Genomic DNA, 26,369 nt, shown 5'->3' on the forward strand with positions numbered 1-26,369 from the left:
ATACTCCACGCTAAAATATGGAAATCTCTCTGTTAAACCCGGAGATATGAACAAAACACCTTCGCCTTAGAGGCGAGGCGCAAGGGTTACTCGGCTAAGCAAATATTTAAAGAATTAGGAATTTAACTTTTTGGTGTTTATCGTTGTTCATAAGAAAGATGTTACCAGAATTTTTCTATGTTTCATGGAAATATAATTGAAAATAACGAAACGTATCTTCACATGGTATATTTTTGTACCCTTTGGTAGAGAAACGAATCATATGACTTCCAACTTAAGTACCCTAGATTGTCTTTACCTTTCGCTGTCCTTTCCTGAGAAAAATCAAGCATCTTTTTCGGGCTTCTTCTCGCACTTCTGATTAAAAAACTTTCCAATTATTATCAACGATTAAATGTGAGGAGATCAAAAAATAAAAAAGATTTGCTAAGTCTAAATAATGAAGTTTGAGAGCAAATGATTGATAACTGTACATCGATCCGGGACCAGAGAGGTCAGTAAGTTCTTAGGTGTTCACTGAGTTTTGTTCATCTTGTTGTCATTGCAGTAAAAGCGTTGTAAGACATAAGAAACAAAAGGTAATATTGATCTTCAGAGGATGTTAAGCACAGATGGTGTTAAGTATGGCCTGCATAAAGCAAGCAAAAAAATTTACTGGACCCAAAAGTACGATTTCAGGGACCAATGTAGGTGCTGTATATTCAATGTAGGTGCTGTATATTTTGTGAGGCAAATACTTTATTCATATGAAAATAAGAAACAGAAACAGAAACAGGGAAAAGCAATTAGATACAAACTAACTAATACAGCAATAGTTTGATTAGCAGGTATGAAAAACGATGAATTGAAGTTAGTTTCCTTTGATTTTGATAAGGGTAAAACTCTTCATCATGATATCAAAAGATAATCGATCATACCTTTGTTCAGTGATCGAGGAACGCTTCCCGAGAAAGTCCCAAACAAATATGCATTCGCCAATGCTGTAGAGCTTCGAGCCATTTGCAGTGAATTTCAAATCTGCTATAGGCTCTGAATGTCCTATGAAAACCTTCAAAAGAAAAGAAGCCATAACAGACCCTTGAAGATTGACTAGATAACGATACGAAACAAGGTATATGTCCTACCAGTATATGTCTACATAGGTTTATAATTTCAATTTTCTATCCTCGCTTTTTGTTGTGTATTCACAGTTAAAAACAATACAATTACTGTTTTTATTCATTATTAAAAAGGGCGTATTAGATAAGGGTTGTCTGTCTCGATAGGTGAATAAACTCAAATCAAACAACATCAAACAACAGCATGTTGTGGCCAAACCATAACAAACCTTTGAAGAATGATAGCATAACGATACGAAACCAGGCATAAATCCTAGAAGTATGTTTACATCGGTCTATAATTTCAATTTCCTTTCCTTTCTCTGCTGAGCAAAATGCTTTGTGTAAAAACTGCGTTTCATAAAAAATTAAGCTTATTATTAATTGTATGCTTTAGAAAAAACTTAATGTCATTTTTGTCATTCAATTAGCGGTTTTCTTGTGATTTTCTTGACCGTGCAGAACTGATGAAAAAAATTGTTGAAATAAGTTACGAAATGCTTGGTCTATTGAAATCATGTTACTGCATTCAGAGCTGCGCAGCGAAAGACTCTTAAACAGCTTGGAAAATATACAGAAACAAGCTCATCAAAATATGGTGTCTATATTATAGCTTGTTGCCCTCAAATAATTGGGCTTGCTGTTGTGTGGCTAAGTATTTTGTATTTTGATTTATATGAATTCAGCTGCTCGTTTGTGTCTTTAATTGAAAATGCTTGTTAACTAACCTGGAAATTCAGATCGAATCTCATATGGTAGTCCCAGATTTTGATCACTTTGTCGCCAGCTGTGACCAAGTATTGACCATTCGGACTAATGGCGATTCCGGTGACTCTTCCTCGGTGAATGTTTGAGACCTGTAATGAAGGCAACAAGGATTTATAAGCAAAATTAAAAGGCGGAATTTACTAAATATCAGAAACTGAAAATATTTCTACGAATTCACTGGCCCAGTTTGATAAAACCTTGTTGACATCACATTATAGCTAAAATGATTTCTATAGAGCGAATAGAATTTGAAGAAAAGCCAGAGTTAATTGTGGATCCAGTAGACTTACAATATCGTATTGCAATCGTTGTTTTTGATACAATGAAGTTTATTTCTTGATTCGTTCTTGGGAGAAAATCTGGACACTGAAATCCGGACACTCAAATGTCCGGTACGTAATAGAAAACATCATTGCGATAAGACAGTCATTTTTGAAGCTCGGCTCGTATTCGATAAACATATACAAAATTAGACAATATCTAAAAAAAATTTGGAGAATTAAGGTACCTCGCTAAGAAGCTGACCAGTATTAGCCTCCAACTTGAGCATTCTTGACGATGATGAAATAGCGAGGAGCTGGTTGATACTTGAGGGGGCGTAGCAGAGAAGATTAGCCGAGTCTACGATTGCACGGTTAGCACTGTTCGCCATGCTTGTTATGTCAATGCGAAGGAGCTAGAAAAATACGTAGAAACAATGGCTAGGCCAGAAAACAGGCGAATGAGGAAAAAAAATATTGGTTGAAAGAAGATAGTTTTCATACGAATGAAACTGAGGGGTTATATAGGCTGTGACAAGCTGAGTGCTTTGGTTTCGCTTTTGCAACACGTTGAAACGAAATAAAGCAGAAATCCATGCAACTCAATAGACACGGAATCCCGTAACACATAAGGACACGGAGTTCCGTAACACATAAGGACACGGAGTTCCGTAACGTTGACCGTCACGTGAACAATATGACAATAAGCAGTAAGAAGATGCAGTAAAGCACTTATTTGTTCTGTGTGCAGCCTTAGGGATACTTGATAAGAAAAAGAATACGAATGGACTCGTAGCTATTTTGTTGTTATTTCACTTCAGGTAATCATGATATTAGTTTCATTGTGAAAACAATCTCAATAAGTTAATAAGAATTCTATCATATTAATCAAACCTCGTCGAGAGACCTTGCATCGAATACGGTGATGACAAACTCGGAGGGTCCAATGCAAGCCAATCGTCGCCCATTGTTATCAGCGACCATGGTTTGTTCAGAGTATTCATCAAGCTTAGCCAACGCATTAGGAAGAAGTCTTATCAAGCCGAATTCATCTGTTGATGCATCGTAAAGAGCTAAAGAGCCTTTGGCATCGCCAGCAAGCATATGGTTCCCATCAGGTGTTATCACCATACCTTGAAACAGGTTTACAATCATAAATCATGACACAATATTTTGATATAAAGGTTTGCAACTATGCATCAAAATTGGCATAGCATAAAGACTGCTGTTAAGCGGTCTTTTGCAGAGTGCAGAGTACTCGATACGATTGAGAAAGAGCAGTACACGTCAAGGTGTGTAGAACAAATTGGTCCTTAGTTGCCACTGCCGAGTTTCATGCTTAATGCGATCATTATGCAACAATGGTTCATTCAGATGCATTTGCATCAAATCTCATTTGTTTTGGAAATTTTATCACTGCACAACTACTTTTTAAAATTCAAAAGTCCGTGAGTCCCTATCAAGAGATGAATTGTTTTTGGATCTTTCTAGCTTTAGTCTATAATATGAAAGTTCCTTTTTGACTTGCTACCTTTGCTTTTAATACTATGTGGTTTCAGTTTCTTTTTCGCACTATACACTCTTGAAACTGCTGATTTATCAATTTTGATTTCTCACTGCCAATTTTGGACTTATCAGTGCTAAAAATGGTCACCATTATGCCATAAAAATTAGGCCATTAGGCCTGATTTGTCCTTTTACGTCACATACCCACTATCCTTCCTTTGTGATATCTATGCTCTGCTACTAGGTTTGTACTTGCTACATCAAATACCCGAATGCAGCCGCTCGCAAATCCACACAGTAGCAATTCTTTGGATGGATGGAACGACACAACACAAGGGCTTTCTCCCGGTGCACGAAAGTCGTACAGCTGATTCAAGTCAGGGCGATCCCATATCTTTATGCTGTTGTCTTCTGAAACAGTTGCAAGATGGTTGCGAATGTTGTCAAAGGAGAATGATTTGACTTTTTGCAAGTGGCTGCGTATAAGCGTCTTGTACGATCTTGTAGAGATGTCGAGAACTCCAATGTTGCCCTAATCAGATAAAAGACTTTGGCGATAGGGAACCATTGCAAACACATCCCAAAGTCCCACAACAAAAAGTAAAAATTATCCAGCTTTTGGCAATATCAAGGGGGCTAGAATCATATCCTTGTTTATAAAGATAAGAAAAAGGACAAAAAACAAAACAGTAAGTGGTGTAATTCTAATGTATGTTTGCATAAGTGATCTCAAAATCTTAGCATGATGCTTTTTGTTTATTATTTTTTTCAATTGCCAGTTACTTGTCAAAAGAATCTTTCAATTCTCAAACTCGTCGTCCGGTCGTCTTGATTCACAAACGGTCTTCGAAGTTAAAAGACTATTGAATCTAAAAATCTTCGATAAATATATACAAAAATTTGTGCTCGAATACTGCTGAAATATTTCAATTTTTCTAATTAAAACTCCATGAAACTTTTTAAAAATCGGTTTTGATTGAATTGAGTGACCCTAAAATGCTGACCTATAGGATCAAACTTATATTTAGCTATATATGATGTGAAATGCACATGATCTGGTGCTTGATGATGTATAGGCAGGCTGTACACGCTATGACGTATTAAGAATGCAACTGAGAGTTTCAGTCCTAAAGTACATCAAAGTTAGTCATATATGAATATTCATTCATTTTGAAATAAAGCTTTTGAAATAAACTCAGCTTATAAGAATAAGTTTTCTTTCAATACTTTCTTTCAATATATTTATTTACACGACATCAAACACAATCAAGCTTTCAACTTATTGAATAAAAAATTGTTTTGTAAAGACTCATTACTTTATGTCGTAATGTATAATTCATTATTTTCTGCATCATATGAGAAACTCATTCCTATAAGAAGCCAATCTGCCTTTTTTCGATATTTATTTCTTTTATAAGATAAAATTTTACAAGATAAAAAACATGATAAAATAATAAGATTCTTGTATACGGGATTTTGCTATTGGATTGCTGCTGCTTTTTCTTATAGGAAAAAAAGAACGTGTCTAATGGCAATTAAGATGTTGGTAGCTTACCGTTTCAGTTATCGCCGCCACAAGGATACCATTTGGCGAGACTCCTACAGCTGACACTGGACCTTCGTGTTCTAAGAAGGAAGTAAACATTAGCCAGAGAAACGATTGGATACAAAAGATCTGAAAATCAATAACGATAAGGAAGACATGAAAGGCAGACTTTTATAACGAAATGACAGTCTGCTCGGTAACTAGAACTGGAAAAAGAAGCTTGAAAATCGGCTTCAAAAACTTGCGTACGCTTAATAGCTTAGGAGGACTCCCTAAGGGACTACTACAAGAGGTCACATTGATTCTTAACTACGTTGAGAAATAAATGGGCATTTGCTAATGATTAATTGATTTTATTCGATATCTCTGCAGTTAAAACAGTGACAAATGACGTCACTTGCACCAGTCTACCTGCTTCCATAAATGGCTGATCAAACTCTAACGGCCAGAGACGAACAAATCCATCGTTACAGCCAATGGCACAGAATGCTTCATTGACGGAAATGCACGTTAAAGCTGCCTCGGTACTGTCACGAGGCTGCTCTTTGTGACTGCTTTCATTAGTCATTGATAGTCGATGTACAGCCAGAATCGATAAGTTCTTGAAGTTGATTATGAACAGAGATCCTGATGACGTGCAAGCGAATCTAAAAAGAGAAGAATAATAATAAAGATAAAGATGTCGACAAGATAAGGAGAGCATATCTAAAAAGGCTACGCACAGGCTATAGTATTTCTTCTTCTAACCAAAATTCATCACAGTTATAAGTATTTCATGGGAGATTTTACTGAGAAAAAAGTAGGTGACTGTTTTATGGTTTTTGCGCCCTTCTTATTTATTTGCTTCTTACTTAAAACAGTTTTCTAATGATCTCTCTAGGCGTGAAACTTAGAGCTGCAGCATAGACCCGTCTTGTTCTATACACTAAAATGTAGCTGATCTTGAGACAGAAATGACAAACTATGATATAAATTCAGCAGCTACAATCATAGCATACAAAAAGGCAAGACTTAGGGTTCTAGCAGCAATATGTAACCATAACAGTATACAAAAGCTCAGCTCAATCTGTTTGCCAAAAACTATAAACTCACAGTTTTCTGTTTGAAGGATCCTGCACCAGGTTTTGGATGACCTCAAAGTCGAAATCAGTAAAGCCTGGAAGGGGTCGGTTTCCAGTATCGACGGGATGGGATCGCAAAGACCCGCGTTTGACTTTCCAAACTCGAAGATTGTCCATGCCACAAGTCACCAGTCTAGAAGGAGGGGAAACATTATTTACGGCTATGCCACCCTTTTCAAGATAACACTTAGCTACCGTAACAAGAGTTCACCACGGGCATTGAATTTTCCCAAGTTAGAAAACTTCTAAAAAACACGCAAAAATCCTCTGTAATAAGACCATCATTCAAACAATCTTTTGGTGGTACAAAACTTGAAAATGACTTTGAAAAAAGCAAATATTTAGTAAACTAAAGCTTTTCGTCTGACACTCCTCAGAGTTTAAAACGTCAGAACATAGTTTTCGATCTTGATTCTTATGTTTATACTTTAAAGATTGCTAGACGAAAAGCTTTAGTTTACTTAATGTTTGCGTTTTTCAAACCATTTTTAAAATCATCGTTCTTATGTTTATACTATAAAGATTGCTAGACGAAAAGCTTAAAACATGTCTAATCAATTTTTGCTTTTCCAAAAGCTATTTTTATACTGTTACAGAATTGTTATATAGTCATTGAAACAGAGATCTTGGTTTGAATTAAAAAACATATCTACTGGACTGAATCTATTATCTTGTTGTATTTCAATCAACTATTTCTTAAATGAAATAGCCCTGAGTGTACAGCATTTTGTGATGAAATCATAAAATATTTGCAGACAAACGACTATATACTGCGATCATAAAAAGTTCTGACTTTGAGATAGCAAAATATTTTCTAACGTAGAGTTTTCGGTCTATGTTCTGACGTTTTAAACTCTGAAGAGTGTCAGACGAAAAGCTTTAGTTTACTAAGTGTTTGCTTTTTTCAAAGCCATACTTAATATCTATTCATCGTGATATTTTGCAACATAGAGCATGGTTATGAAGCTCATAGGATGCTATCGTAAATATCTAAAATACTACTAATGTCAAACAATCTTATTAGTTGATGACGTATTCATACTAACCTTGAGTCATCAAAGGGACAAATTTTCATTGAGCGAATATCAATATCAACATGCGCCTTTGCGAAGAGAGTCACCTTGTGACCACTTGAGATGAAAGAGGCGTCCCACACAGATAAAACCTAAGAATGGCGACGGTGCAATTTTGTAATACATCAGGTCAACCCAACACTATTCAACTCAGTTCAATACAGAACAATACTTTTAAATAGCCAATAAATTTTATCATGTCATACCTTTTGTAATTGAAAATTTTGATAAAAAAACGAGAGGCCAAAAAAGTCGCCACTAAAATACGAAAAACTTTGGGAACAAAATGGCGAAAAATTAATCAAATTGAATGATGCAATGGGGCTCTGTTTGAAGTTCCAATATTTTCCTAACTTTGGAGAAGCCAATAGCACCAAACTCTAAATAGTTTAACATTGCATACTGACAGAAATCACACTTTTATAGCTGTAAAAAAATTCCTTGGAAAGGTACAGTCTATCGTGAAAAGAGGCGGCATTTTTAGAGAAAAAGAATCAAGTTGGTCATATTAACGTTGGATAAATTTCGAAAAGTCCTCGACTTAGTCACTCCATATTTCTATCATCATCAAAAGTAGGACGATGCATTTATACAGCGTTCTAGCTTGAAATTGAAGAGATACGTTATAGTCTCTTTGGTAGATTACAGAAGAACCATTTATCCTGAGGTCTACACTGGTTACCAATGCCTCAATGAAAGAGATGGTCGAACAGTGGTCAGATGCTCTGGCACCCATGATACCTGAGGCCAAACCTGGCAAGCCTTGGCGAAGAGAGACAGGAGAACCTTCAGAGGTACAGATATAGAGTGATAGGCCTAGAACATAAAGAAGGGAAAAGAAGACAGGTAGGAGAAAGGACGGGAGCTTGTCAGAAGCTAGGTGCATAAGAACATTCCATTGACACCTTCGTGTGGGATATGCGGTGAACATTACCACCAAAAGTCTGTCAAATTCACGTTTATTTTTCTTTATTTCTAATACAATTTTGCATTTATCATTATATAATCCAAATTTCTTACTGTCAATGCCAACTGTATACATTTATTTTGCACTTTTCACCCTTTTCCCATAAAAACAGTTGGGAAAGTATCATTACACTCTGTTTATCAGGATATTGTTTATAAGAATATTCAGGCTCGGAATTTTGCTCAGTCTCAGCTCGCATATTTGTGTCTCATTTTTCAGCAGTTGACTTTTTCTCAAAAAGTTTTTATTCAAAAGCGGGTGTTGCTCCCCTAAAACCATATCAGATGTAAAAAAAGAATGCTTTAAGAAAATATTCAGGTTTAAATAGAACATTTTTTAAGAATATCGAGCCTAGGAAAAATTTACAGTATTCTTATGAAAAAGAGTGTATGAATTAAAAATAAGACACACCTGTTTTCCATGATTATCAGAACCAGCCACGCATAATTTGCTTCCACTTTGTGATAAACTTAAGAGAAAAAACTAAAGTTTCGAACTAATGTACATAAAAGAACGAACAAATGCATTTAGTTTATAAACAGATGTCAAATTATACATGAAAAGTCGATAATGTTGAGCTAATAATTGTTAACCAATTTTTAGTGGTGCAAATTAAATAATTGCTTTGAAAAGAGCAAAACTTTGAAACATGCTAGAGTTTTTCTTCCAACACTTTTTAGTGTATAAAAAATCAGGACATAGACCGAAAACTCTAAGCTAGGAAATATATATACCCAGTCACATATTATAATTCGATCCACAAATGGGTAAATATATTCTCTAGCTCAAAGTTTACCTGATGTGTTTCGAAATGTTTGCTTGCTTCAAAGCTATTCTTAAAATTGGATAAAACAAGATTCAGATTAATTCGATCTCTGATATCATTTACTTTGAATATCCTGTTCAATGAAAATAAAGTTGGAATTTAGCAGCGGTGTCCTCCAAAGTTGGGTGTGGCGGTAAATAAAAAGGGGTGTAGGGTGCAGAAAATCTTGTTAGGAAGCTTCATTTTCGTAAAAATCGACAAAAGAGGTAGGACAATGCCCCCACCCGTGGCCACGCCTCTGGGTTATGTTATGACAAAGTTTGGAAATGAATTGATCCCGAGGCATGGAACGGAAATTACGTGGCGAAAGAAGTAGGGTTTCTTTGGATACCAACATTTCATTTTAATGCAAAACATGTTAACTGCAAAGATCTAATGCAAACGTGCATTTTCTATTAAGTAAACTAAAATTACAAACATTGTTTTTGGGGATAGAGAGCAAAAGTGGTAGATTAATGAAAACAAACGAAAAATACGAAAAAGGGACACAATCTTGGATAGAAATTGTTCCTGTTACATGGATTGACAGCGGAGCCAGTATTTGAAACTTGCTCACCTTAGGCAATACGGGTCGTTCAGGTGTGATTGGAAAACAGCCAGGCATTTTTTGGCTTTGAACTTCCAAATTCGGATTACTGCATCCTCTCCGACTTGAGCAGAGGCAAGCAGCGTGCAGTTGCTATTGAATGCCAGCGAAGAAATCTTTCAGAGAAAAGAGAAATAAAAACAGATGGGGTAATGAACTTAAAGTCTGCAATTTGATTTGGCAGAGCACCTCTTTCTAACCTGATTCTTAAATCCACTCTATACTTACATATGGCAGAGCACCTCTTTCTAACCTGATTCTTAAATCCACTCTATACTACACGCCATAAATCCACTCAAATTTATATGGGAAATACATTTTTCTGATTAGGGGGCTTTTCAGATAACTGACGCGATTGTTTAGCAAACTAGGCTTTATGGCAGATCTGGAAGTGAAGGATAAACAAAAGACACAAGGACTTTGCTTTTCATATGTTTTTATCATCTACCATTAGTTTCGATATTAATAGGACAATTTTCTTCATTGGATAGTCGTTTATTTTGTTTTACGTCAGCATCGATCAGTGTATAGAGTTTATTGCAATGATGTCTTATTTCCATGCCATTTCTTGAGAACATGCTATGTTGTGAAATTATATTCAGGGCATTCCGCACTTCGCTAATCGATGGTTTTTCCAGCACTGCATTGTGACGTTCATTAGCGTCTTTTTTCAGCTCCTGTTCCACTTCTGGAACGAACTCTGAAAGAATCTCATCGTCAGTTAAGATCGGGGCACTGGCTTGGACATTTTCATCAACAGCCACATACTTTTCTCCCGTTATTCCTCCGGGTACAAGAGTAGGATTAATTGCCCTAAGCATTTCCAGATCATAATCTAGGTCCAGCAACGAGTCATCCTTGTTCTCTAATGCATCCTCAATTGCGTATGATGGTATCCCCGCCTTTTTAAAACAGTTTATCACAGTTGCCTTGGTAACCATATCCCACGCAGAGGTAAGCATAGTCATCGCACTTAACAGAGATATCTCATGAACATCCTTCCTTAGTTCTAACGCAGTTACATACTTTTGCACCAACAGATGACGATATTTTGCCTTTAAATTGCCAATTATTCCTTGATCCATTGGCTGAATGCAAAATGCCGCGTTCGATGGCAGGAGTACTAAATTTATAGCTTTTAGGCCTTCGATTTCAGGGTGCGCGGGACAGTTTTCCACGAGCAGAGCTATTTTTCTCCCCTGAGTTTCGAAATATCTGTCTATTTCTTTAACCCACTCTTCAAACAGTTCACGATCAATCCAGCTCTTTTCCTGATCCCTAAAGCGGCATGGTAAATTTGCTACCTCGCCAAAGCAACCTGGCTTCTTTGCCTTTCCAACAACAAAAATCGGTAATTTATCCCCGACGGCATTTGCTGCTGCTAAACCAGTCAATCTGGCGTTACTAAGCTTTCCATCGGTGCATTTTTGTGCCTTATAATCCGAGCATCCGCTGGGAAGGCATTGGAAGAACAGGCCAAACTCTTTGGCATTGTAAATGTCTTGCGGACTGTATTGTGAGAGGGCCGCCACCGATGTTTCCTCATTTAAGGGGAGAAAGGCTTGCGTGGCAAAAGACTTTCCGCTGTTGGCCAGTTCTTTCAGCCTTATGTTGTGCCTACAAGAAAAAGCGAATGCAAATTTCACGACAAAGTAATTAACCAAATACCATCAATTAAAAAAGACGAAGAAAGTCTGGGTATTTTTAGGCAATGTTTACATTATTCTATATTTCATGTGAGATTTATCGCATTCTTCCTATCAAAGATCTTTTTTACCTTTGTCTTACTGTCTACCCTCAAAACCATATAAACAAAAGGAAAAATAAAACAAAATTATGATTTCTTAGAAAGACTGTCCATTATGGTCACTGAACTTGGAGTAATAGATGCCACCATGACCAATAATAAAATACCTCGTAAAAGAGCTATGAAATCACTTAGAAGATGAAATCTCTTGGTTTCTACGACACGAAACTGAAACTTGAGAAAAACGGTCAAAAAACAAGATGGTCTTATTTTCTGATTGTGATATAAACAGACAGGCATTTTAAAGGCTGGCTGAATTCAAGGTAGATATCATTCCTTGGAGCATCTTAAACAGCAGATGCCTGACGAAGAATTTGGCATATGGTTCGAGTTCGAGTTAGCGTAGCAATGTCTTCGGAAATTCTATTTTTCGCCATGACTTCGAAAGTTAATCGCAATTTTCAAATAATTAGAATCAAATTAGTCATCAAATTTCTGCTTTATCTGCATAAAAAGTTTCCTGCTTTAGCACTATACAGAAAAACGTGATTATAATTCTAAAAGTGGGGTTTTCGGCGTTTCAAACGGAAATGACACTTGGAATGTTCGGGTAAAACTCTTGTTACCCCAAGCACTTGTTACCAGCCACCATGCTATTGATGTTTGTCTTAAAGTTCTGAAGATTCTTTTCAACAAAATTGTTTATTTTGGTTTGAGAATATTTGTACAGAGGAAAGATTCTTATGTACATTCTGCTGCTATTTTTACTGCTTTATTTGGATTTTTCACAAGACGTTTTAACCCTGTACGGTGTAATATTTACTTGAACACGGCTCGTATTACATTGCTCTTCAAACAAATTTTGAATAGATCGAATGGAAAATATTGCTTAGAACCTTTTATTAAGTTGAATAAGACAATAAATGAAGGGAAACCTGGTAAACCAAAGTCTACAAAAATTGCGGTCATAATAGATGAAAGCTAGATTGGGAGGCTAGAAAGTTTTTCAGGGGAGGGGCTGGGGGTTGATATGCTAGAAACCAAGAGAAAGATGACCCATTGTTCGGTTTTAGTAAAGAGGAAGTAAATCTCGATGGGTTTTAAATGTACAATTTGGCAACCTGTTGAGGCGACAGTGGTCCCATTAACCCGTGGGAGGATGGGTACTTTTCTGGATTCTGGTATAAACAAATTCCAGAAAATAAACTAATACATAAACATAATAGAGATTTTATCAAGCTTTCTATCGTCTCCAGATTTTTGCGAGGATGGCCCAGTGGTTAGGGTCGCGGACTTAAGGTCCATGGGTCTGGGGTTCGAGTCCCTAACATAACCAAGCATTCACTTAGAATTGCAGGCATTTGAAGTACCAGGTGCGGTCACATCGAGAGGAAGGTCCAGGACACTGCTCGATAAGCATAGCTTCTCACTGTCCTAAAAAAATACTTTCGGATGCTATGCTAGGTAGAAGCAAAAACACATTTTTATCGAAATGCTTATGAAATGGGGCAAAAATACCATCCAAGTGGCAAAACATACCAATATTATTTCTGTTATTGAGAAATCACACTATTCGGCTGAAGAAAATTATAACACTTCGTGGCCTAATTCCTTTCCTTTTGATCTTGACAACTGATACCTCGGATTTCTGATAACTCGAACGTTTTTCATTCCAAGTGACCGTTTGACTTAACGGTAGACAAAAAAATAATTTGAGTCTGTGCACAAGCTAGTAAACAAATGGGTCTAAAACGGGAAAATAAAAATCACAAACTTACAAACCTGTTTTTCCATCTGTTGAGCCAACCGTAAGAAGCTTTAAAACCATCCACTCCAAGTTGTTTTGAATACTCCTTCGCCTTTCCCATTAGCAATGCTCCAGTAATTTGAAGGTCCCCGTCCCTCATATTCAAGAACCACTTTATGAGAGCCTTATCTAAGTCTTCAAATTCTCCATGTCTCATTTTCTTGCGCTCTGGGTTGCTTCCTTCATCCACAGCTCTTAGGATCTTTTCTTTATTTTTAACCCAGGTTGACAGTGTACTTCGCGGCACACAGTATTTTTCCGCAATAGATTTATTTGATGCTCCTTTATCAAGTTCGAGAAGGGCATTGTACTTTATGATTAAAGATCTGTTGCTTAGTTTTCTACCAGTAGCCATTTTGAAATGTTCAAGGGCCTTCATAAAAGCAATGAGGCGTGACATGTGGCGGACGTAGTTTGATTGGCTTTTGGTGGGATCTCCTTTGCGGGAATCCTCCCAGACGACGAACGTCGGTTCGAGAATGCTAGATTCGACTGTCATTCTTCTAAAACTTTACTTAACACCTTTCGAGAATAAAAAAACTATGGAAAGCAAATTTTGCTCTATATAACAGTTAGAGGCAGGTCAAAATTACAGAACTAAGCCGCGATAATGATCGTCAATTTCTAAGGGGCTTGGCAAATGAGATGCAACGCAAAGTTAGTCGATAGAGAAAAACTTGAGTTGCTTGATATGACAGGTAATTTCGATGGCGGTTTGGCAGCATTAATTTGAGAATAATTTTTTGGGGCTTTTTAAGAGTGACCGCTCCTTATTTCAATTCCCTGTTTTATAGCCGAGAAATTTGATATAAAAAAGTGATATAAAAAATTCGACATAAATTCGAAAATAATAGAATGCCATATAATTCGAAAAACTTGACATATAAACTCAAATTTCGAATGGCTCTTACAATCCCCAGTTTGTATGTATTCATATATTTCTAAGGATAGGGGTGCTCAGGCTACTATCTTGGATCTAGAATGTGAGCAAAAATTACTTTTTTGGATTCATCAAATTCTGAATTATACTTTTGGGTCTTGAATATGAGAAAAACTTAAAAAATAAAGAAAAATTGCAAACTTTCTTTTTTAACCCAGCCTGGGCATCAATATCCTAAGTATCAATGAGCACAGCCCCTGGGTCATAATCACCTTCCACAATACTCGAAATTCATAGTTTCTCGACCCCCATCCCAATTCAATATCCCCCGTGTATTAAATTTTGCCTTGACCATGACCCCTGTTTATGTGGCCCCTCTGTTGACTCCTGACATCAGTACCCCGAATGTTGACTCCCGACGACATTAATTTTAATATGTATGTATACATGTTTTGTTTTAGATATACGTTCAAACTAGAAGTTAATATTTTCAATTATACATATAAAATAGGTTACTAGGTTCTGGTGAAGAGCTGCACACCTTAAAGAATAAAAAAGGGAAAAAATAAAAAATTATATGAATTTGAAGCGGGATCTGTATTTAAGGGGGTTTTGTGACAGTTGGGGGAGGTACTATCCAAATCATTAGAAATAAGGGGTGTCATCAAAAAAAGGGTGGGATGGGGGTAGAGGAAACGCACAAGCTTCTGTACCTGTAGCCTGTGCACCAGTCCACAAATACTGCCATATTTATGGACTGTGCTACGGACTGTGCAATATTGATAAATACAGTATTCTGTCCAGACAGAGGGCTGGGTCTAGTTTATGAAAATAATTTATGCAATGAAGCCATTGAACTTTTGCATGAAAAATCTTTGAAGAAATATTCACTGAAACCAAATAGGACCTAGATCAAATTGTGCATGATGAATTTAAAATCTTACAGGGTTGGAACCGTTGACAATTTCAGCCAACTGCATAATTTTGAAGGGTTGCATAAATTACCACCAGATCATGGTGGCAACTGTGGACAGGATATTTATCAATATTGCACAGTCCATTAATGTGGCAGCATTTGTGGACAGGGGCACAGGTTACTTACTGTACCTGGAGCTGCAATCTAGGACATGAAACTAGAGAGCCATATTATGGGCTGTTTGGACATTTTTTGCTGTCTCCGGTTGTTGTTGGGGCGGCAAACGGGGCTGAGGGCGGCAAATAGGGCAGAGGGCGGCGGCTACCTACCTGTGGATTGGGGGTCCTGTCTGCTCGTTTCCTTCCGCTTCTTTTATATATATGTATGTGTGTTTTTCTTTTCTTAAGATATTGATGCTGAGCTTCTCTTTAGAAGGTACTCTGTTTATTAGTAGATGTAGATGTTTCCACTGGTAGATGTTTCCACTAAATTTTTTTGCTTGCCCCACAGCTTCTATCATATTAACAATTCCTTTTTCGTTTAAATTGTTAACTTATGTCCTTGCTATTAGCTTTCTTTTTAACTTAGCTGGAAACATGTTCTTAGACATGTTTTTTGTCTATGTATGTCTATAGTATTTTGTGCCATGTAGGAAATCTGAATTGCTTAAAACAAGGAAGGGTGAAATAGGGAAGCTGAAGGTAACCTGTTTATTAAGCATTGATTCATGGGAAAGAATCTTCCAAAGTGTATTTTCAACTTAACATATGCATATTTTCATTCATTCATAATCCATATGGTTATCACTTATCAGAACTCACTTTACCTCTTTGTTATGCCCAAGAAAAAAACTCTGTTTTCTTGATTTTGCATCCATAGAAACAATCACTGCATGGCAAGGGTATACCACATGACTCGAATCCTTTGTCCATAGTACCTGAAATTTTTAGGAACCGATCAAACGGGAAGTTAAAACATTATAAAGAGGTAAAGAAAAGTTTGGACAATAGATTCGAAGGGTTTGGGTTTGGAGCAGCAGTATTATGTGATTCTGTCGATGGCGATGAAAACACTGTTGTTTTGATGTTGACTGACTCTGGTATATTCAAGCAAAATGTACTTATTTAAGTAGCATGTTTTATCGAGTTTTCTATCGTTTACAAATTTGTTATTGAAATGTTCATGAATTGAACACAGCTGTAAATATCGACAATACCCAATCTGCAGAATTATGATGATGATGATATATATGATTGATATACTAATAATATATGTTATATAATGATTAAGTTAAGAATCTTTTAAAGCAAGACAAAAATAGCTAAATTAGTACCCTTGGTATCAGAGCCTCTTGAATCCAGGGAAATAGTATTGTAGACGGCAGCGGTGGCAAAGAATGAATGGTGCGGAGGAGAGGAAGGATCCAGTTCAATCAATGTTTTCTATTTCCAATCCTCGCTCAAAATATTTCTGTGACTAGTTTCTAACTATGCTTCTGATAATTAATAATGGAGACTCTGTTCTCCCGGGTACTAAATCAAAATTAGCTAAGGACGGAAGGAGGCCGTTATACTACTATTAGATCTCACTTGTTTTAGCAACTTTCATAAGAATAGGTGAAATCTACAGAGGAATAAATCGTTTTTTAACTGGAATAGGGTGGCAGAAGCCGTGTTAGTGTTCTAAAGGTGAAATGAATCTTTAACAAGGCAACTGGAACTTATGTTACTGTTACTGGCTTTTATTTGATGCAACTATGAAATCGTGTGGGTGAAATACTTTTCTCGCAACATTGTTAGAAAGCCTAGCTGACTAAAAATGACAGGAAAACTCACATTTTTCATTGTGCCGCCTGCAACCCCAATCATCTTATCCAAAGCTAGTATTGGATCTGGCTGCAAGCTCTACAAAATAGAAACACCTGGTGAGAGAAAATATCTCGCAACTGCTGTGTTCTAATCTGACCATTGATTTTTCTACCACTTCATTCTGTAGATTGTTTCTAAGACCACTTAATCGAAACTTTGCGTAACATTTTGGTTGCATATGACATTTAATATTAAATTTGAAGTGAAATCGCTGTTTTGTTAACACAAGATTAAGTTCTCAAAAATTCTTCTAATTTTTCACTTAAAGCAGGTTCTAACGTTGCTCAAATAATGAACTAAAAAAGTGCTAGATATGTATACATGATCTCGTTGGATAATAAAATATGAAACTTTTTCAAGAAAACTGCAGAAGGTTCTTACTGGTAAGTGGTAAGTATCCAAGGTTAAAATGAAATTTAGAGCGCTTTAATTATCTTCTTTCAATCAATATAAATGTCTTTATATGGTTCTGAGATGCTCATGCAAAGTGGCGAAAATTTTTACTTCTAAAACGACATAGAAAGCAAATTCATAATAACCAGCCAGTTTCGCATTTCAAAATATTCCTCCTCTTTTGCTTTATAATAAAAACACAGAACTTGAAACAAGGATGTCTTTTGCATCGCTTTAGATCTTAATTTTTTCCACACAATCAAATAGAAATAAAAAGTAATGAGTTTTATAACAACTAGATGTAAAGAAGGACTGCATACTTGTAAAGATGAATGGGACGGGTATCCAATATGGTCCGAAATTCTTTCTGTTCCTCCCTCTTTTGCTCTGTTCCTTGATTTTCCTTTCTTGATGATTAAAATAGCATAATAATTTCCATCATTGAAATTACAAATGAAAATATGAGCAGATACATTTTTTCTTATAAGATTATTTTTAAAGATTCCAAAATTTTTACGATATATGTCACTTATAGATTCCCGGTTATGAACATCGCGAAACTGGCCTCTGAGAATTCTGAATTTTCTTATAACTGAATTAAACAATATTCTTATAAAAAATAGTTGAAACAAAAACCTACAAAAATAGAAGAGTTATTAAAATGACCGAATGTCCTTTTGTATTACCGAAAATATTATTTGTCTAGCATCATGGAATGGACAAAAAATGAATTTTGATCAAATCAGTTTTTTGAAAATGAAAGTGGCAGTCAATTATGTTTAATCTTCGTATAAATTAGACGATATTACCGGTCATAATAAAACGTGATGTTGTTTCCAAAGTAATAAAAAGCTAGGTATTTTTCAGTTGCAAAAACGTATCTGTGTATTGGACAATTTTTCATCATACTTGCATGAATAGGTTTCTTTGGGATGTTTACATTATAATGGCTTGCCTATTAAAATCATATTTAAGACAAACAAATTGGCAGATAATACATACTTCGATATTTCTTTCGTGTTCATGGCTGTGAAGTCGTTCGTTTTGACCAGCGAAGATATGGACAGCGTTATGATCAGCAATCTCGTCCTCAAAAGTTTTGATGCCAAGTTCAGGCAAAGTGCCAGTAACAGGCTTCTGAGTGACAAATAAGAGCATATGATCACGCTATACTCTTTTACAGGAACAAGTGATCACGTGATTCTGTTTCACAGGAAGCAAATTATCACGTGATGATATTTTACAAGAGCATGTGATCACGTGATGTTGTTTCCAAAGTCCAAGGATACGACTTAGTTGGTAGAAACTTAAAGCAGGGTATCCATTGGTCGGATTCAAAAAGGTTTTTCCAGTGGATCTGTTCTTTATATTCTTATAAAAATGCTAGTTCATTTATTTCAGAAATGAATAGCGTTGCTGGTATGAGCTGGCAATATCTAAAAACAAGGACTCGAATAACGAAACAATGGCGGCACAGCTAAAGTAGTATAATAGCTTTACAAACGTTGACTGGATCTATTGCGCAGCAAAACAGGTAAGTCTGTCTAATTAAGCCTGGGAACGAGCATACACTTTTTTACACAAGCACAGAGTGATTTCAACTATGAAAAGCTTCTGCATATAAAATACCAATTTTTAATCAAGATGTACTTAAAAATAAAATCAAAAGGGACGTACCATTGATACCTTTTCAGCCACCAATCGGTCGACAAGTGCAACTCTTGATTTCACCGCCTGTTTTGAGTAGTTCTTCAAAGAAAAAAATTTAAACAATCTTAATAATTTTGCATGGGAAAACTTAAGAAAACACGATATTGCATATCCTTCCATGCCTTACCAACGTTAAAAGATCTCTAAATATCATTAACAGGTCAGATGAAGGTGGATCAATTTGACAAAGGTTGAATTTTTTTTCGCTTCAGCAAATACGTTAATGACCACGAGCAGATGTAACTATAAAAAATACCTTGGCGGAATATCTGCGACCAGCATCTCTGCTTATCTGCTGTGAAATATTGTCGATTGGTCCAGGGCTGATGGTACCAAGTGTACCTAAAGCATAATAAACTAGTATAAAAAACATGGAACAAACCAATTTTTTTAAATTAGTGCTGATTTACATTGTTTATCATATAAACTTTGCATATGAATTCCAGATCAAAATCCCAGATAAAGACGGACAAGAAAGAGAAACGTAGATAAAAAAGGGTAAGGTAAAGGAAGCAAGGGAAAGAAAGAAAATATAATTAGACAGGGAAAGAAGATAACTGAAACGAAGAAGCAGCAAAATAACGACATAAAGAAAAAACAAGAGAAGGCAAAGAAAAAGAAAATTGCGAAGACGAATTTTTATTAAGCAAATAATTTGATTATGAATTACTCCTGGTCTTTGTAAAACGAATTAATAAAATTACTTTTTCTTGCTTGCATTGGACTTCTCGCTTTTCCAGGGATGACGTCACGAAATGATTTGCTCCCATCTTCTGCAGGAAACTTTACATAGTCATATCTCTTTTTCCAGTCTTCAAAATCTTCGGAAGGAAAACTCATCTCTCTAGGCAGAGGTACGAAGCCTGTTTCTAAGAGACCTACAATATAAAAGAAAAGAGAATCTATCTGAATTAACAAGACACTGCACAAGCTCTTTCCTAAATACAAGCCTTTAGCATTCCAAAATTAAAGCTTTGCAAATTCACATTCTTTCGTAGGTGTAGCCTTGCGTAAATTATGCATTTTGTCTTTGGCTTCCTCTCAGTTTCTCAACATAGTCAAATTCAACAAATCAACATGTCTTTAAGAAAATTGGTAGTCAATATGTGATACTAGTGTTGTGTACTGTGGCTTTGGTGTAGCTGTTACCCATTTCCCTTGTCGTTACCAATGAATGGGCTGGGCATTGCTTATGTTGTTTGTAAGAAAACATGTCATCACACACTAGTTAGAGTGGTCGCACAAAAAAACTTGTAAACAGCTTGTTTTATTGAACAATGTCTTATGAAATATAGTCTCTTATTGCTCAAGAATCTAAAGGAATATAACAACTAGAATTAAGTCCTGCACTATTTAGTAGAAGAATGAGTAAATATAGGAAGCAGATGAGGTAGCTTTTGTGATAGAGATGCCATACTGGTGCATTTACCAGCCAAATTTTGTGTACTAGATTTTGGTTTCAATATCATTATTGCTAATTATTTTCAAGAAATCTAAAAAATGAGAATATCCTTGCAAGAAGATGTGAATTGCTTCCACACCTCTGAAGTAATTTTGAACAAATGAACATAGTAAATTTATAAGATTGCAATGTATATCCATTACATTGTTATATATGAGTGAGATATATACTATATTCATACTTATAATGTTTTTATGGCAGTATGATAATTGCAGGCTTCCAAGAAATTATGGAGAAAAAAGGTCCTAGAAATCAGGTAAACCATAATGATTCTAAAGTAACAGGGAGATAAAAACTAAACATTCTAGAGCAAAATGTCTGTGTGAAAATGATAAATGAAAGATGAAGAAAAAATAGACTAAAGTGCTACCTGTCTTTCTTGCAACTTTCATGGAAATTCCTGGCTGGTAGTTGGTGTCACTAGTGAAGACATTTTTAACCATCATATTGGCACATAAACGAAGTGATTTAAGGTATGCATATTTCCGGTTTAGGTACACTGACAACACATAATGAAGATCCATGCAGAAAAGAGTCCATCTTGATGTAACTGGTGCAGTACCAACTTTTGCTGACAAAAATGGAAGAAAGAAAATCAAATATACTTATATGTTATATGTTTTTTGGTTGGGAGACATTTTCCCACTTCTAGATATTCAGACCCTGTTTGTCTGAATGCAATTTTCATAACATGTCAGCTGTATCATAACAGATTGACCATGTTTGTTTAGGAAGATGTTTAGGATATGGTTTCACATATTATAGTTTAAACCAAGCATTTTACTTTGCAACAAAATCAAATTGGTAAGAAAAAGTTTCAGCAGCAGAACTGAAATGTTTCCAGTTAGCCAAACTCTCTCTCTGAAATGAAATGGAAATTGCATCATGTAAATTAACAGAGAACTTTTACATAGGATTTTCCAAATTCAATATAATTTATGATTAAAAACATCATTAAACTTAGACTCAGTTCATGAAACTAGAATAATAGTGGGTAAATCTCATCATTAATAATGCCACAATTACTACATCTCCAAGGAAGCATATTGGAAAAGTCATGCACAAATTCAGCAAAAAAATATCTGCAAATAAATAATTAGAAAAAACTGAACTTACAAGAAAGAGGCAATTTATGAGTTGTTGCCTCCTCAACTGAGCCTGGTGGTGGAGTTGAAATAAATGGAAACTGTAGCCAAGTTGATGTTGACTTGAATTCTTTAAATAGATTTGAAAATGAAATCCTCACAATAATTCCATCTTCAGTTGCGACATCCAGATGCACCACGAAATATTTTGTTACAATTGGTTTGAAAAGAAAATAAACATAGTGACCAGTTAGACCAAGAGACTGTGAAGTTGTCTTTGGGAACTGAATATAGTTGCCAGCAGGAACAGAGCCAGAGATTCTGTATACAGTCCCTTTAAGTGTTTTGTCCTTAAAGAGAAGAAAAACCACAGGTGCCAAAAACACGCTATTGTAGAATCACTCATACTTTCTATTCAATAGACTTTTATTACATGGACATGCTGTTACAATCAATTTATTGTATTTATCCATAAGCTCAAACATTAAAAGCAAAAGATCACTAGGAAAATTTGTTAGAAAGTAAAACAACACCTTCAAAACAAGTAAAACAAATATTGAGTAGGAAAGTGCGACATTTATGATGAAAAGTTTTTTGAGAGACGACAGTTGCCTGAAAATGTCTTATACCTGTCAATAACAAAAAGCACACATAATTCCGAAGTTGTTGTTTAACACTAAAAATCAAGTAATTCAATGGCTGCATAATTAAACAATTAATGATGAAGGAAGAGGTAAACAAATAAAAGAGCTAAACAGTATATATTGCTGTTCTCATTATCACTAGCACTTCAGAAGAGACTTCAAGAAAAATCTACCACCATAGTTTTCCCAGTCTTATATTGCCTTGATCTTTAAGGAGTCTTTTAGACAGTCCTAAAGACTTTAACTTGTTAAGGTTATTTGAAACTGTAATTAAAGAAACTCTGCATGATCTCTGCACATCTATTTTTACACAATGAATTTAAAAGCAAAAATATTTGATGTGTCAGCAGACAGATGACTATACCATTGATTCACATACAAACAGTTAGCCGATAAAAAGTCAATTTTAAAAACAAAATGATAGTCAGTTTTATTGCCTGATATTGTTTGATTATATAATTAATTATACTTTCAGCTCTTTTAATATTTGGACCATTAACAGGAATCACAGTTTCCATCTCTTGCATGCTCCACCCAGATTGGTAGTTTCTCCTGATTTTTGTACATGGAAACCTTTAATCAATGGCTGATACAACCGATAGCTTGCCGCATCAACACCAACAGAATAGATAATCACAACAAGATATTTGAACATCTTGTTCTTGCTGTTAGGAAAATCTATTATTCTCTCTTTGCTACGTAAATCATTCCCACAATGGGGTAAGGCTTAATATTAACATGGTGAAAGCTATAGCTGAATTGTTTCTCTAAATTCTTAAGCAATTAGAAATTTTGAAAAAGAGTGCTTTCTCAGATGTGCCTGCAGATGTAATTTGATTGGCACGGTTTGCTTGTGGACTTTAGCAAGGCCTGAAAATTTGCTTCAGAATCTTATTTGTTTCGCACCAGTTCTGAGGTACCCAAATTACTCAATAAGCACAGGTGTTTGTGTGGTATGTTGTTGATGATTTGCTTAACCATATAGAACTTACCATAATAGTTGAAACATCTCCTTCTTTGGAACACTTTTTCCATTCTGACACTTGGAAATGTTTGAAAATGTTCACATAAGGCTGTTGCCATACTGAAAGATAAGGTCCTTATATGAGATGAGAATTATCATTTTAAAAAATTGAAGCCAAACATTTTTAAAAAGCCCTAATAAAAAAAAATCAAAGTTATCAAACCAAATTTAATATAATGAGATTGTTGTAATTAGGTTAGGTTACTATCATAAAATTGATCTTATTTCTTTATGTTGCATATGTTTGATAATTCATGTAATTTGCAAGAATTGAAAAATTCCAATAAAATTAGATAATTCTTTAAGTTTGGTTTCACAGTCATTTCTTTCCATTTTTGATATGGCAATCACAAAAAGGTACCTGTGAATCAGTACAAAATTAGAAAAACAAATATTTTATCTTTTGTGTTTTATGTTTAGTAAAACAAACAGTGAAAATCATGCTTGTCACTCATGAATGAAATAAATGTGGAAATAGTTATCAAAAACACGAGACAGTGGCAGTAAAATTTTGCTGCAAACAATAGCCTTCCACTTGTGAAAGAAATTTTGGCTGCAATATATCATTTTCAAGTCAACTATAGTGTAGCTGAAAGCACAGACAAGATATCCTGCCTAGCAACAAAATTCATGAGCACTTTATGGTACTGTGTCTTAAACTTGCATCATACCCTAGTATTACATATATAAGAAATGTTGTATCGCAACTGAGGGGAGACCTCAAGATTTTTTTTGCATTGATGTTTAGCCGACTACTGTAAAATGTTCAGTCTAAGAAATTGGGGTGAGATGTGGTGCACAGCATACTTTACAGTGGCGGATCCAGCCAAAAATCTGACTACCGCCGAAATGAGATAGAGGGTTGACCACACCCTTTAGACCACACCCATTTCTTGGTCACACCCGGTTTTCTAAAATGATTATTGCTTTCTATAATTTCTTATGTAGACCATTTTCAAGAGACAAACGGTGCTTTACTGAAATTTCATATATCCTTACAACAAGCTTGAGAAGAAATAAATAATCTTATTCAATATTCTGAGGATGGATATTCTAAAAAAATTTTACGGCATTTAGCCGAGGAACACCATAGAATTAGAAAAAAAGATACATTTGGCAGAATTTCGAAGTGTCGCCTAAAACTCGCATTTAGTCGGACAATTACTTATGAAAATCAGACCTGTTGAAAATTACTAAGTTTAAAAAGCTAGATAAAATTTGCAATTATTGAAAGCAACTTTTGTTAAACAGAGAATCATACTTTTGGCGAATATTGTGGGCCTGACTTTTAATTTAATATTATTTTAAAATATATTCCTACGAATAGCTGTTTATTGTACAGAATAATGGGTCACATCGGCTTTGAAGTTACAGTTTGCCCACTTGCAGAATATGTAGGCATCCCCCCATCTTTCTGTAACGTTTGAGCCGCGTTGAGCGGCAGTACTACTTCAACCCCCCATCTGAGCGGTAGTCAACTCGGTTGTTCATTGGTTGTCAACAAAATTTGTATGCATCCCCCCAGGTTGGCAGTGATTTCTGATGATTTGATTGGTTTAAGCAAGCTGACTACCGCTCAGTGCAGCTCGAATCCGCTCTACACCGACTCAACCCCCCTAGCTAGCAAGCCATGATTTCATCATCCCCCATGCTAGCCTTCTATTTGCAAACATGTGGCTCGGCAATTGGCACGCAATTTCCATAGCGATAAGGATTAAACAATATTTTTGTCTCTGTGGAAATTTCAGGCATGTTCCTAGGAAAAAGCCTTGGTTTGCAGCGCGATCAAATATTTTCAATAATTAATTATGGTTTAATTAAAGTAGTAGGATAAACATGAAAATGATCCTTGTTTCTATAATTTTTTGAATAATCTGACTACCGCTCGAGCGGTAATGGCGGTAGTCTGGATCCGCCACTGCTTTATAGTCTGGCTAAGGGACTGTGGAAGCGAGGAGCTTTAGCTCTCCTCCCCCCCCCCCAAATAACTTACAAAATGTAACCATACCAAACTGCCTTGCTTTTGGTTTTTAGCATGTTTAGTCCCCCCCCCCCGCAAATGCTTGAACCCCCTCGATCTATAACATGCTTCGTGGTCCTTGGTCCGGCTTCAACATATTGCACATTATATGCATTTAAATGTTTATATACATACAGGGCCTATAACGACTTTGCCGTATTTTGTAACCACAACATATCATAACGACCATATAATCGTAAATCATCATTAGCATAAATCCAAATTCTCAAAAAGGATGTTTCTATTCGTTTGCATTGTCAAGTAATTATGTCAAAAATTAATGTTTTCAACATATCATTTGTCATTTCGATTAAAACATCGGCGGCCTAGCCATCTACAAGCAAGATTCTTGGAAGAAAAGCAAAAATAAATGAGGCACTTCGTAAAGGGTCTTTATACAGAATGCAAAATTGTAATACTTACATTTTCCAGACATTCTTAATTACAATTTTTCAATCAATCAAACCAAATGCAAGGTTTTATCTTAATGGAAAAGTCTAAGTTCCAGTTTTGCTTTGCGCGCCATTTTTCGCCTCCGAACAACAGGGGACTGAGAGAAGCAAGAACATTGCTAGCATGACCCCGTGGGAAATTTGGGTTTTGCAAAATGAAGAAAATAAAAAAATTATCTATCAAAAATTAACCGTATAACAGTACCATTTCGATAAAAGTAGCAGATACTACACTCTTTGTTCCCAAAAACATTGGTTGTAGATCTGAAAAATGTATAAAAATATATAAAACGTATAAAAGAGAGAGAGAGGGGAAATGCTTTTGACACTATACAACACAGTACTTGTACTGATATTTGTCATTTACTGATGTAAGTCCCGGCTCTGGTAACTTGGATCCCTACTCTTCATTACCACTGCACATCAAACATTAATTTTAAACCATATTTATTCTTCGAATGGCCTGCGCCACAGCCTAATTTCTAAGGGGGAAATCCGTTCAAACAAATTACAGTATCCTGATCCTGTGTTTGATGATCGCAAAGAACACGATTTCTGTTCTCACCAAGAGCACTGCCTTCGATGCAAGCACGGACTTTGATTTTCATGAA

The 26,369-nt window shown here is 35.7% G+C and overlaps 2 protein-coding genes across 2 annotated transcripts in view; both read right to left on the reverse strand.

The window, feature by feature from the left end:
- LOC135691988 (WD repeat-containing protein 90) overlaps positions 1–26,284 on the reverse strand; it is a 48,191-nt gene extending 21,907 nt beyond the window's left edge. Inside the window, exons 1-23 of the mRNA XM_089112007.1 lie at positions 25,730–26,284; positions 23,255–23,346; positions 21,650–21,968; positions 20,904–21,104; positions 19,776–19,949; positions 19,328–19,413; positions 19,039–19,110; positions 18,364–18,498; positions 17,682–17,768; positions 16,936–17,004; positions 15,927–16,037; positions 9,721–9,866; positions 8,750–8,807; positions 7,345–7,463; positions 6,270–6,431; positions 5,589–5,824; positions 5,187–5,257; positions 3,836–4,163; positions 3,020–3,258; positions 2,374–2,541; positions 1,826–1,954; positions 918–1,048; positions 299–357 (exon numbers count right to left, since the gene is read on the reverse strand). Of these exons, the coding sequence (XP_088968133.1) occupies positions 299–357; positions 918–1,048; positions 1,826–1,954; positions 2,374–2,541; positions 3,020–3,258; positions 3,836–4,163; positions 5,187–5,257; positions 5,589–5,824; positions 6,270–6,431; positions 7,345–7,463; positions 8,750–8,807; positions 9,721–9,866; positions 15,927–16,037; positions 16,936–17,004; positions 17,682–17,768; positions 18,364–18,498; positions 19,039–19,110; positions 19,328–19,413; positions 19,776–19,949; positions 20,904–21,104; positions 21,650–21,968; positions 23,255–23,346; positions 25,730–25,742 (3,205 nt within the window). The 5' untranslated portion in view covers positions 25,743–26,284. The remainder of the gene's footprint in view (positions 1–298; positions 358–917; positions 1,049–1,825; positions 1,955–2,373; positions 2,542–3,019; positions 3,259–3,835; positions 4,164–5,186; positions 5,258–5,588; positions 5,825–6,269; positions 6,432–7,344; positions 7,464–8,749; positions 8,808–9,720; positions 9,867–15,926; positions 16,038–16,935; positions 17,005–17,681; positions 17,769–18,363; positions 18,499–19,038; positions 19,111–19,327; positions 19,414–19,775; positions 19,950–20,903; positions 21,105–21,649; positions 21,969–23,254; positions 23,347–25,729) is intronic.
- LOC135692205 (tigger transposable element-derived protein 4) lies at positions 10,176–13,818 on the reverse strand. Its single transcript, XM_065210278.2, has 2 exons — positions 13,280–13,818; positions 10,176–11,367 (listed from the first exon to the last, which is right to left on the reverse strand). Exons 1-2 carry the CDS (start codon positions 13,801–13,803, stop codon positions 10,191–10,193), a joined length of 1,701 nt encoding a protein of 566 aa, XP_065066350.2. The 5' UTR covers positions 13,804–13,818; the 3' UTR covers positions 10,176–10,190.
- Positions 26,285–26,369: the final 85 nt, after the last annotated feature.

The sequence above is a fragment of the Rhopilema esculentum genome, chromosome 13 (assembly GCF_057945365.1).
Source record: "Rhopilema esculentum isolate cy_ngs chromosome 13, ASM5794536v1, whole genome shotgun sequence".
Taxonomy (NCBI): domain Eukaryota; kingdom Metazoa; phylum Cnidaria; class Scyphozoa; order Rhizostomeae; family Rhizostomatidae; genus Rhopilema; species Rhopilema esculentum.

Coding starts and splice junctions, on each gene's coding strand:
- LOC135692205 (XM_065210278.2), bottom strand. CDS start 13,803: ATGACAGTCGAATCTAGCATTCTCGAACCGACGTTCGTCGTCTGGGAG. Junction 11,368..13,279: donor CTCAACAGATGGAAAAACAG/GTTTGTAAGTTT, acceptor TTTTTCTTGTAG/GCACAACATAAGGCTGAAAG.